The sequence below is a fragment of the Drosophila grimshawi genome, unplaced genomic scaffold, assembly GCF_018153295.1.
Source record: "Drosophila grimshawi isolate 15287-2541.00 unplaced genomic scaffold, ASM1815329v1 contig_848, whole genome shotgun sequence".
NCBI lineage: Eukaryota > Metazoa > Arthropoda > Insecta > Diptera > Drosophilidae > Drosophila > Drosophila grimshawi.
This window is the reverse complement of record NW_025063692.1, coordinates 17,553,157-17,565,178: the sequence shown is the minus strand read 5'-3', so window position 1 is coordinate 17,565,178 and position 12,022 is coordinate 17,553,157. Positions and strand designations below refer to the sequence as shown.

Here is a 12,022-nt window from a genome sequence, read left to right as displayed (position 1 = left end):
TGAGGTTGATTTTATTAATATGCTTTCTTATTGTTGTGATTTTTTTATTTATTTATTTTCTTTTCCTTTTTTGATTTGTGTTTTTTTTTTTTTTTTGGTGGAATTTGAGATTCATTGATTGGCATCATCTATTATGAGTGCTGTGGATGCAAATCGAAATGTGTGTGGAAACAGTCAAAGGCATAAATGAATGCATGAAGACTTGTTTTAAAGGGGCATGGGGTCTACCAACTGTGGGGAGCAGATTGCTGTGAGTCGTGTTGATCTTTAATGGGCTTTTAATGTGGCAAATATGTATTGACAGACAGCTTTCTGGCCACACTTCCCCGCTCTCCAATCAAGTCTCCACTGGCTGTTGCTGTACATAATTAGCATTAAACAAAATTACATCAATCAAATCGCTCCAATCGTTTAATCGCACCAATTTCAAGCCCCAAAATTCATTTACACATGTCCTTCACATCATCTGGGCCCATTCACCTGCATCTGTGCATCAAATTTCAGTCGACTTTTATTGACGTGTGTGGCCCAAAACATCAAACAAAAAAAAAGGCCAGCGGCTAAAAACGCGTGAAAAAAAAAGAGCACAGAAACACTGGCAATTTTTGTTGATTGTGGTTTTTACTAACAACTGCCAAGATTTTGCCATTTGCTAATTGCCATTTATTAACTATTTATTTATTATTAACAAATTAAGCAATCTAACAACAAAGCAATCTAACAGTTGTCATCCATCCAGCATAGAATGATCAGATAGGGAAAGTGCTCAACGAGCAGATACCCAGTATGATGTTAGCTCATCACTAATGGCTCTTTGAATGTTCATTACCAACTTTTTTATGCAATACCTTTCAAATATGTAGCTAACACTATTTCCGGCGAATTTGGCCTAATTTACCTCTAAAACACTCGGCGATATATATGCTAATCTTTTGAGGCGAGTTTAAGTAGCTCTAAAATTGTAGCATCAAATAATCTTTCACTATTTCCACGGCCAGCTCCTCTGGCAATGCCGAAAAGTTTCTCCATTTCTAGGGAGTTTCCAGGAAACTGTCGGAAATTGAACTACTTCTTCGATATCAGCAATTGGAACAGTGATATTTAATGTTCAGCAAATTACAAAATAAACTCCATTTTCTGTTTTTAAAGTACATTTTAGTTCGCTTGTTTTTCGAGTCGGTTTGTAAATTGGAAAATGTTTTATTCTCTCACTCGAAGAGTTAATTTTCTGCTTAATTTGAAATAGAGAAATCAGCAGCGGCTACAGGGTATAAATGTGTCGACCTTATAGGTTGACAACCGCTTAACCTAGCCTTACCTGACAGGGTATAAGTCAGTCGTATACTTTGGGCCTTTTGACTCCAGTGTTTTGTTTTAGTGACAAACAAAAGCTGTCGAGTCTCAAATCTTTTCGTTCAAAAACAAACAAAACGGTTTTGAACCCAGCATTTTACATACTATTATTATTTGTATTATATGCAATGAACATTTGTCAAAGATGTCAGCCAATAAATAGATTTAGTTAAAAGACAGATGGCAGCTATAAAATAACAGTTGATAATATATTTATTGATTGTCTTCAAATATGCGGTAGTCTTTTGGCCAAGTTCGGACCACAAGTTGTGCAATAACATTTAATACAAAATCTTTGCAATTTGCATTGCATAATTAAATTTCATTTTTTTGTTTACAGATGAAACGAAATGTTTTGAAACAAAAAAAAAAAACTAACAAAACAAAAAATAACATAAAAACAAATATCGCTTCAATTATTTACAATATTTACAGTTGCCTGACTTAAGTAGCTCAGGCCCAGCCACCAGATGGCTGCCAGCCACCGCCGCCGCCACCACCACCGGAGGACCAGCCACCACCGCCGCCGCCGCCACCGTGACCGCCACCACCGCCGCCGCCTAGCTTAATAATTTTGATGATCTTGGTGGCACCACCGCCGCCGCCGCCGCCATGTCCGCCACCGCCGCCGCCATGTCCGCCACCATATCCGCCACCATGTCCGCCGCATCAGCCTCCACCGCCGCCCAGACTGATGATCTTGATCAGCTTTATATCACTACCGCCGCCGCAGCCGCCGCCGCCGCAAGAAGCCCAGCCACCGCCGCCGCCGCCACCTCCAGAGGACCAACCACCGCCTCCACCGCCACCGGAAGACCAGCCGCCACCGCCGCCGCCGCCACCGCTTTCAGTGATGACTTTGATAACTTGGACATCACCGCCACCGCCACCGCCATGTCCGCCGCCGCCACCGCCGCCCGAGGACCAGCCACCGCCTCCTCCTGGCTTAGGCTTGGCCGTAACGCCGGCGACACCAATCAGCAAAAGACACACAAAGGCCTGCAAAAGGGAGAACAAAGCAAACAAAACACTTGAGCAATACCACAAAACACTTAACAACAAAAACAACAGCAAAACAAACAAAAAAACAAACAAACAAAAAAACAAATGCAAATGTTGCACGCGGCGTATGCGCAATAAGCGTTTGCTCATATATTTATCACGTATACGAGACGTGAATTCGCGTACGTACTTTCATGGCTGAAGACGTTTGAAGTTTTGTAATATTTGTTGTCGGCTTATAATCTGTTTATATCCTGTGTTGCACGCTTGGTGTGGAGCACGAATCAAGACTGACATGACCACAGCCGGCAGTTGTGACTTTTATACCCCTGGCAATTGTGCCACACGTTAACCGGAAAAATGCTTTTCCAACAACAACAAAAAAAAAAACAAAACCAAAAACAAAAAAAAAAGAAGAAAAACCCAGACAATAAAAACAACAAAACACAGTTCGCCTGCCCCGTCCCAAGTCCCAAGTCCCAGCATTTGTTGCGCTATGAGATGCCAAGCAACGCTTGTGCATCTACAATTTTTCCCGATGCTGTCATGATTACTGCCAACCGTCTGCCACGCTGTATCTATGTGTGTGTGTGTGTGTGTGTGTGTGTGTGTGTGTGTGTGTGTGCACCTTTCTTACAATATGGGCCAAATGCTGCCGCATCATTTGGCATTAGGCGAAAGTGAGACTCCAGCCAGACGGCATACCAATAGACCCTCGCTTCCCGCCCCTACGCCGGCCCCCTTTCATTATCGTACTTCTTTTTAGCCTTACTCCAGCCAGCAATTGGCAACAACTCATAACAGGCAACAAAATGCTGCTACACACTATAATTACAATATATTTTTCTATTGACTATTGTTGACATTTATTCACCTACATTTTATTATTTTGTTGTTGTACAACTTTTCTTTCCAGATACTTCCAGCTACAATGTTAAAATAAAAACAATTAGAATACTTAAGGAAAAAACACAAAACATTTATTACAGACTTCTTATACAAATAAAACCTGTTTAAATAATAAAACATATTTCCAATAAATGCATTGCTTAAATTAAAAAAAAAAAATAAATAAACTCGTTGCAAATATTTTTTACGGTGTGTTAGTCGCATCTGCATCTGCAACTGCAGTTGCCACAGCGGCAGCAGCATCTGCCAGGGTTGGGGGCGACTTGTTTGCGTTTGCATCCGCAACAACAAAAACAACAGCAACAGCAACTACAGCCGCAACCTCAGACACAGCCACACAGCCATTAAGTGCACCTTTCCCATTACATAAGCAACGGCTGCTGCTGCTGCTGCTGCTGCTGCTGCTGCTGCTATTGATGCTTCGGCCCAACTTGCAACTTGCTGCTTATTTTGCTGAACGTGTCTTGCTGTTTGCTGCTGCCATTGCTTCATTTACATTTGCCCCATTAGTGCATGCCACTTCTCGATTCTATCCGGCATATCTTGGCACACCCGCTGCGTATACGCAATATGTGCAACACGTATACGACGCATTGCTTCTGGCGTTATATAACCCTAATAGCGAAGTTAGAATTCCTTATACGTCGACTTACATACATATTCCCTGGCCAGGGATATACAGATCATCATTTGTAACCCTTGTAATTTTATTATTAGAGTAACCAAATATTGAAGGTTGATTCTCAAATTTCAGTCCACTGCTAACCGAGTATTCCCCAGTCGGTTAATACCCACTTCAGTTGCTTTATTTTGTGCGTTTATTCACTTAACAATAAACGTTCAACACAATTACCATGCACTCCGCGGGGTCACGCGTGGGGGTCGGGATTGGATAAGGCGTTCAGCTAAGCAAGTCTCGTCGAATTGGCCATGAAGGAAATTAATGGTGGCTTAAGTTTGATTTATAAAAAGTAAAAACTCTTATTATAATAATTATTAATAATAATAATTTGATAATTAAGCCAACGAATAATATATCTAACTAGAATCAAGCCAATAATAATAATAGGCTTGCTGATATCAGATTGTTCAATATGAAATATTCGACATTCATGAAATTTTTACAGTTCATCTATAATGAGTCAATTACTTTTAATAAATAAACAAATAAAACAAAGTATATAAAATAAATAAATAATAATAAAATCAAACTGTGGCACACAACAACTTATATTTAAAATAAGAAGTCTGTAGCTCTTATAGCCTCTGCCTCTGTTATACTATACTACTTCTCTACTTTATGGGATCGGAGATGCTACCTCTTGCCAGTTAAATATATATACCCGCTTTCAAATTTTGAAGGGCATACAAACTGGATTTTCCGAGTTTCAGGGGCGCAGGGGCGTGTCTGAGTATTTTATATTTCAATTTTTCAAGATGTTTCACCAGCAATCTGCTTTTAATCAATCTTGATGCAAAATTGTGGAAGATGTTTGATTTTATAGATATGCTATTATCAATATTCAACCTTCGGTATCATTGTGTAAATATATAAACACAATTTAATTGTGTAGTTTTTGTATTTTTAAATAGTCCGTAATTTAAGTAAGTGCCACACAATCATTATAATTATGATAAGGCAGACAGTTGCAGATAAGAAACCCGTTGGCCTCAACTGAACTATGAAGTAATCGAAGTGTAAGCAAAAATTGGTCGAACAATTTAAATGAACACAAATTGAATAAGAAAATCTGCCTATTGAATCGATCTGCAATGGAGTATAAAGTTGATACTCTTTATTCATTATTCATTCATTTAAAGGAAAGGAAAACAGCTTTATGCTTCCGACAGCCTTTTACAAACAACTTGATGAAAACACACACATTTAATAAGGAAATCTGTCTTTGAGTGCTTGTGAATGGCAGAGTAGAAACAATCCTTTACAGGCAAATACACTCTGAAAAAAAGAAAATGAACAAATATATATGACTGGCTGTTACATCAACTTGCACAAGTTGATGGCACACTTTCTATCCCTTTTGCAATGGGTGTTGGGTATAATTACGGACAATAGTTTATTAAGACAAAAAAAAAAGAAGCAAAACTCATAAATAGTTTTCGAAATGAAATGCGTATAAAAAAAGATCATAATAATCAATAAGCGACAATTACACAATGTTATAGCTATGAAAATAAAGAAGGGGCCGAAGAAAAACATGAGGAAAATCGCAAATTGCAGCGTTGCTAAACAAAATATTGCCGGTCGTAAGACAACGGTAAAAGTCAAGTGAACACCGCTTTTCACCGCCCCCCGCCTAGATGCAGCAGATGAAAAAAACAAAACAAAAAAAAAACCAAATCAAATGAAAAAAGCTCAACAGAAAAATGCAGTTAAATCTTTTGTCTCGTAACAGGCAACATTGTGTCCAATAATCCCCCATCGACAAAATTAGGGAATCAGCATTATATGTTGGATGTAAACGTTAATACGACAAAATTGACGCCACGCCCATCTTATTTCACATGCCAAAATAATATTGCCAATACTTCATTTCAAAACTTAAAAATAATGTTAAGCTGAGTCAAGTAAAATAAAAACGGCAAAATTGCAATATTCAACTTGAAATACTCTCACACAAGTTTTAACTTTCTTATTTCTTAAAAATAATCGATTGTTTCAATTGTTTCCTGTTTCCTTTGGCTGGCTCCAGGACAAGTGTTTTTTATTTTTAATTTTACCTATATATATACATATATATATATACGAGTATTTATATATTTCGAAGCCAAGTCGGTATTCCTCCTGAAACACATCTTTTTATTCTTGTAATTGCGCTGTGTCGATTGATAGTAGTCTACATAAAATAAATAATTCATTCAATTCAAGTAGCTACATCTATGCACTGATATAGCTGATATCTGATATATATTTTTCTATATATATATATATATATATATATATATATAGAAATGTTAACGATTGTATGGAAATTACTGCAACTTCACTGCTTGAATAATGCTAAAGCAGGAGGAGCAAGAGGAGCTGTGCCAGGGGTACTTAAAGCAAGTTGCTCTGGATAAAATCGATTTAGTCTTCTTCCAAAACGTGACTTTATTTGTGCCATATTTCTTGAGCAAATGACTTAGAATGGTGTTCAATTTTAACAAACGAGTTGCTTGAAATTCAATTGCGTCCATTAGGTGTTTTAATAAGAAGGTTTCCAAGTATAATTCGCCTTCTGACTAAGAGATGGTTTCCATTCTTTAGAAAGTAAGAAAGTGTTTTAATTTTGAGTTTTCACAGTGAATGACTTGTCAAGAATGAATAACTAATTAATTAACTAATAACGCCAAGGTTGTGTTATGGTATTATAATTATGAAATATTAAACTAAATATTTAATTTGTTGTGCCAATTATGAATGCCTAGCTGTAAAAGGCTGCACAGCGACTGCGACTGTTAATTGGAAAATAAACGTTTTTAGCCTACTTTCTGATTGAAAATTGATTGAATTAAGATCGCGCCACAATAGCAATTAAGTACCAAATCTTAAAGCTCAATTAAAAGTTGCCAAGAGTATTTAGGTGTCTGAAAAAGTTTTTTTTTCTGTTTTCTTTTCCTTTTCTTTTTTTTCTTTTTCTTTTGTCGTTTGAGCTGGAAACGAGGAAGCAGCATCCGAAATCGCGACAACCTCGACCTATGTTAAAGGCACTTGCATGCACGTGTCTCTGTCTGTGTGTGTGTGTCTCTCTCTCTCTCTCTCTGTGTGTGTGTCTGTGATGACGTCGCTGCTTTCTGCTCTTTGGTGTAGTGGAACAGCAGGTCTCTCAGGCAGCAGCTCAAGTTGCTGCTGTTGTGCGCCTCATTTAAATGAACGCCGTCATCGCAGTTGCCGCAATTGTTATTGTTGTTGCTGCTGCTGCTGTTGTCGCTGGAGCCAAACGTGTTTTTGTTGTTTGCTTTCGTACAAATTGCGCCGACTGCCGACTGCCTGTCGCTTGCTTGAACTGTGAGCCCCGACAATATTGCCGCATCGAATTCGCCGTCGCGGCTACGGTTCAGTCATGCTAAGCATATATATATATATCTATATATATATATATACATTTTTTTACTTGTGCGAACTTCCCTCTCTCCGTGCAACTTCTTTGATTATACAGTTGTTGTCAAGCTATCACAATTTTTTTTTGTTTTGTTTTATTTTTTTGTGGATTTGGGCCGCTTTGCCCTGTGGCAGTGAACGAGCCAAAAAGCACTTTTGATCAAAATATGATGATTTTGAGTGCAAAATGCCACGGTGCCAACCAACAAATAGCAGCCAGCTGTAATAGTTGCTATCGTTTTCAGTTATATGAGTTGAGCTTCGCGAATTTCCGCCTGTTTCGTAATTCTCTTGCTTCCTGCAAGCAGCAACTGCTGCATGGCGGCGGCAACAACAACAACAACAACATTCTGTCTGTGCCACAACAAGCTAATATAATTGATGGCAACCATTTGTGGCGCCATTCCCTACACCCATCTTCACAACAACAAAAAAGGAAACGAAATTGTTATTGGCAAAAAAAGGACAAACGCAGCATTTTACATTGTTTTTTGTTTAATGTGTTTTTTTTTGCTGTTGTTTTTTTTTATCGCTTCTTTATATTTTAGGCAAAAAAATAGCATTCTGCTCTGGTTTTTTTTTGGGTTCGTGGCTAAAAAAAAAAAAAAACAATTATCGATAGATGACCAGGGGGGGAATGGAATACATGTGAGGAGCTAGCCCAAGAAGATCGTATTTGTGTATGTAAATTTATATGTATGGTTTGAAGAGATAGTTCTGCATCCTGTTTTTTTAATGTTTGTGTGTGTCCTGCATTCTGTGTGTATTCTCCTTCAGATTCATCCTTAACTATTCTAGAGGCGTGCATATTGCGTCTGGCTGGGCTTGCGATCCGTAAAGAAATTGCGCAACACCAAAATTTGCAGCAGTCCAATGAGGACAACGGCCGCCGTTTCCACCGATGACCAAAGCATGACACGCTGATTAAGATCCTCGGCCCGTTTGCGTCCCTGCGCCTCCCTCAAGCGATGATGCGTCTGCGCATCAAGGATATCGTTGAGCGCCTTGTGTATCGCCTGCGATGACGTCTCCATTTGTGTCAGCACCGTCGCATGCTCATCGACGCCGGGCAGCGCTGGCTCCTCGCCCACCTGAAAGTCCACGTAGACGATTTTGTGCGAAAACGCTGAAAATTTATTGCTAAAGCATGCCGTATACACGCCCTTCATCTCCGCCGTAAACTGATGGCTATCGAAGGTCGCTCGATCCATCGAATAGATGATCTGATTATTTGGATCCTTCAACACAACATCCACATCCAGTTGGCCGCCGGCGGAGACTTGAAATTCAAAATAGGCGCTTGTATTCCGATTGATCTCCTCGTAGAAACAATCCTCGGCATTGTCCGCCAAATCGAATGTAAATTCAACGGCTTCGCTGCACGACACCAAAAATGATAGCGACAACGACAAACACATCAATGTTGTCCATTTGTTGTTGCGGCTGCTGTTGCGGCTGCTGTTGCTGCTGCTGCTGCTGGTGTTGCAGTTTTTGCTTTGGTTGTCGCGCATTTTTTTTTTTTTGTTATTGCTTGTTGACTATTTGGTATTCGGCTAGTTTATAATTAAAAGCGTATGTGTGTGTGTGTGTGTGTATTTGGGTGCTGTGTGTTTGCTGCCACGCTGCAGCATCCGACGACAAACAGGCCCTCAAATCCCCGTTATTCGTCAATATCGGCTTTTCTCAGCTTCTTCTTCTTCTCCTTCGGCTACTTCAGCTGCAAAATACATCCAGACAAGACACACACACGCACACACACACAGGCAATATTATTACATCGAATAACAAAGGCGCGTATGTTCAACAATATTCACCTGTTCAATTAACCCGTTTCGTCTTGATTCTTGTGACTCGCTTGCTGGCTAAAAATAATTTGTTTTTTTTTTTGTTAAAAATTAAGTTCTCATAAGGCACTTGCCAAATGTTCTGTCAACGTGTCAACACTCTTTTTGGTGTGTATTGTGCAGCACTGGACGGGCAGAGTTGCAAAGAACACGTATGCCAACTTTGCTAACAGATGGGCAAAGTAACAATGGCTGTGCTGTAATGACACTTGCTGTTATTTATTTATTAATTATTTTTCTCAATATATTTGAGGTAATCAATTTGGCGCTTATTCGAAAATAATTTGCATATTGTTTGCAGCTGTAAATACCAAACTCATTGTTGCGCTAACTAATGCATTTGAAATGTTTGTTTACAGCTGAGTCGGTAGAGCGCTGCCACCTTGTTAATATTTTAATTACAACTTATGTTAACTTATGAGGCTTATGAAATTGTTCAAGAAACTAATATAAGAATTCATGTATTATCAATTACATAGCAAGCATAGCAAATTCATTCCTAGAATGAGCTACAGAAAAGTCATCCTTGCATAGTATGTTAACAGAGTACTTTACACCGTTTTGCAACACTGCACTGGCAAAATTGAAATTCGAGCAACTTTGTGTTTGTATTCGTAAAACTATTTATTTAAAATTTATCTGCTTTAGTAAGGTGGAAATCGGAGCAGCATGTCGACGGTGGTGGACCTTAATGTTGACCGCAACCTGCTCTGTCCCAAATTCGATGGCTACAAACTCTCCTTCGATGCGGTGCCGGTGCTGCGACAAAGCTTCGATCGCGATCCGTTTCGATTGAAGCCGCACGCAAATCAATACTCGTTGCTGCACGTTGAGCTCTTCGCCCGCCACAATTTGCTGCAGAGCGATCCGTGGGCGCGTCACAGCAGCTACTACGTCAACGATTGCCATCAGATCGTACTGTGCTCATACGATGAGCTCCATGGGCAGCCGCGTGAGCAGCGCATCGTTTACACGCTGCAGCGTGAGAATCATGGCGATGGCTTCGCGCATCTTGCCGGCGATTACAATTATACGCTGCGCTTCATCTCGGAGAAGTATTGTGTGCTGTGCGATGGTATGCTGGCGCTGCACCTGCTCGAGACTGGAGATCGCAGGCGTGACTCGTCCACGTGGCAATTGGTGAGCATGGCGCCCATTAATGTGGCTGACCAGCAACGGGGATTTGTACTCTTGGATGCTCGTTTGGATATGATGCATGAGCGCAAACAAATCTCCATTGCGGCGGGTCATGTACAGCGTATGGAATCGGGTCATGCATGGCAGCTGATCTGGTCACGTTGGACACTGGACGCATTGCCCGATTCGACATGGATGTACAACATTTGCGAGCGACTGCAGACGACGGGTTCCCTTTACTATTGTGCCTTTGAGCCGCGTGCCGAATCCTTGGTGCTCTGCTCCAATCACGAAATCCAAACAAAAGCCGAAGCGGAAGCCGTTGCTGCCCGGCTTTTGAGGCAGGAGAAAGGTGTAGACGGAGCCGAAACTGCATACAGCTGGTCGCAGACCAACGATGATATCGTTGTCCGCTTCCCCCTACCCAGCAACGTCAATCGCAATGATTTACACATACAGTGCACACAGGATCATGTCTTGGTGGAGATGCAGGAACAGGCGGCGCTGCTCGATGGGGGCCTCTTTGCCAGCGTGGCGGAGGAGCTGACCACGTGGACGGTGGAGGGGCAGTCGTTGCAATTGACGCTCGTCAAGCGAGTGGAGCAGCTTTGGCCACAACTTTTGCTAGACGCCGAACCGGCGACTCTGCCAGCTGAGCAGCATCCGGCGGCGACAGAAGAATCGTCGGACTCAGACTCGGAGCCAGCTCAGCTCCCCATACCGAATCTGGAGGATCCTATTGAAGAATGCGATTTTCCGCTGGGCGACAGCGACGCTGACATTAAAATGGGTGAGCAGAAAACCAAAAAAAAAAGAAATTAGAAAAAGAATTAAGGATGATTTCAGATAAGATTCTAATACGACATTTTAGTAGACAAATTTCAAATTGCATTTTTTGGGATACATTTTTATTTGCATTTAACAATTTTAGTCATGATTCCAATTCTAAATTTGAATAGGCAAATTTCAAAGAGTTTTCAACTAATTAAAAAAAAACTGACGGTTTAAACTTTTTTGAAATGTGACTGTTGAAAAAATAAAGGAAAAATTTGAAATTTTCCCTTCGTTTGCAGTTCGATTCAACTTATCCGCCTCAAGGATAACGCACACAATATTATTGGGGGCAGCGCCTCCGTTGTTTGCGACCACGTTGCGCGCCGGCTATCCGGCGGCATTTGCGACACGTCAGGGTGTGGATGCATCGATCTGGCTGCAACAATTTCAGCCGGCACGACCGGACGAGTGGGGTGTGCGGCACGAGGGGAATCTGCATGCGTTTGGCTATGTGCAGGCATCGAAGAGGAAGCGCAAATTCATCGACTGCTGCCCGGAACTGGACTATGCGGTCATAACGGAGGACTATCGCCATGTGTATATCTATAAGCCGCGCTACGATTCCGCCGGAGGCCTTCGCAATCGAAACGGGCCGCAGGTGGTCATCGGCAAGCAGAATTTAGTCACACTCGACCATGATGTGGGCGAGGTGATGGGCTTGGCCACAGCTCCGAATGTCATCACTATTCTCACCGAAAATGCTTTACTCTATTTACAAGTATAGAACATGTGATTCCAACAGCTGCGTTTTTCCTCTTTTTTTTTTTGTTTGTTTCAAATACATTCAATGTAAAAGTCAATGCGTTTTTGAATTTGAGCGCCCATCTTGAGCACAAACAGC

The 12,022-nt window shown here is 41.0% G+C and overlaps 3 protein-coding genes across 3 annotated transcripts; 1 reads left to right on the top strand and 2 right to left on the bottom strand.

Annotated features, from left to right (window-relative positions):
- Positions 1–1,806: 1,806 nt before the first annotated feature.
- Positions 1,807–2,610, bottom strand: LOC6564491 (ctenidin-3-like). The gene is given in 2 exon segments (XM_043216217.1): positions 1,807–2,352; positions 2,546–2,610. Coding segments are annotated over 2 exon segments (552 nt in total). The 5' UTR covers positions 2,552–2,610.
- Positions 2,611–7,803: 5,193 nt separating this feature from the next.
- LOC6564492 (transmembrane emp24 domain-containing protein 3) lies at positions 7,804–9,332 on the bottom strand. Its single transcript, XM_001991607.2, has 2 exons — positions 9,181–9,332; positions 7,804–9,083 (listed from the first exon to the last, which is right to left on the bottom strand). The coding sequence occupies exon 2, from the start codon at positions 8,875–8,877 to the stop codon at positions 8,161–8,163; it is 717 nt and encodes a 238-aa protein (XP_001991643.1). The 5' UTR covers positions 8,878–9,083; positions 9,181–9,332; the 3' UTR covers positions 7,804–8,160.
- Positions 9,333–9,768: 436 nt separating this feature from the next.
- LOC6564493 (nudC domain-containing protein 1) lies at positions 9,769–11,981 on the top strand. The gene is made up of 2 exons (XM_001991608.2): positions 9,769–11,137; positions 11,421–11,981. Exons 1-2 carry the CDS (start codon positions 9,880–9,882, stop codon positions 11,903–11,905), a joined length of 1,743 nt encoding a protein of 580 aa, XP_001991644.1. The 5' UTR covers positions 9,769–9,879; the 3' UTR covers positions 11,906–11,981.
- The last annotated feature ends 41 nt before the right edge of the window (positions 11,982–12,022 follow it).

What these genes read in the sequence shown, in the direction of transcription:
- LOC6564492 (XM_001991607.2), bottom strand. Translation starts at nt 8,877, where the DNA reads ATGCGCGACAACCAAAGCAAAAACTGCAACACCAGCAGCAGCAGCAGC.
- LOC6564493 (XM_001991608.2), top strand. Translation starts at nt 9,880, where the DNA reads ATGTCGACGGTGGTGGACCTTAATGTTGACCGCAACCTGCTCTGTCCC. An exon ending in CGACGCTGACATTAAAATGG is followed by an intron (nt 11,138 to 11,420) that starts GTGAGCAGAAAA and finishes CTTCGTTTGCAG; the next exon opens with TTCGATTCAACTTATCCGCC.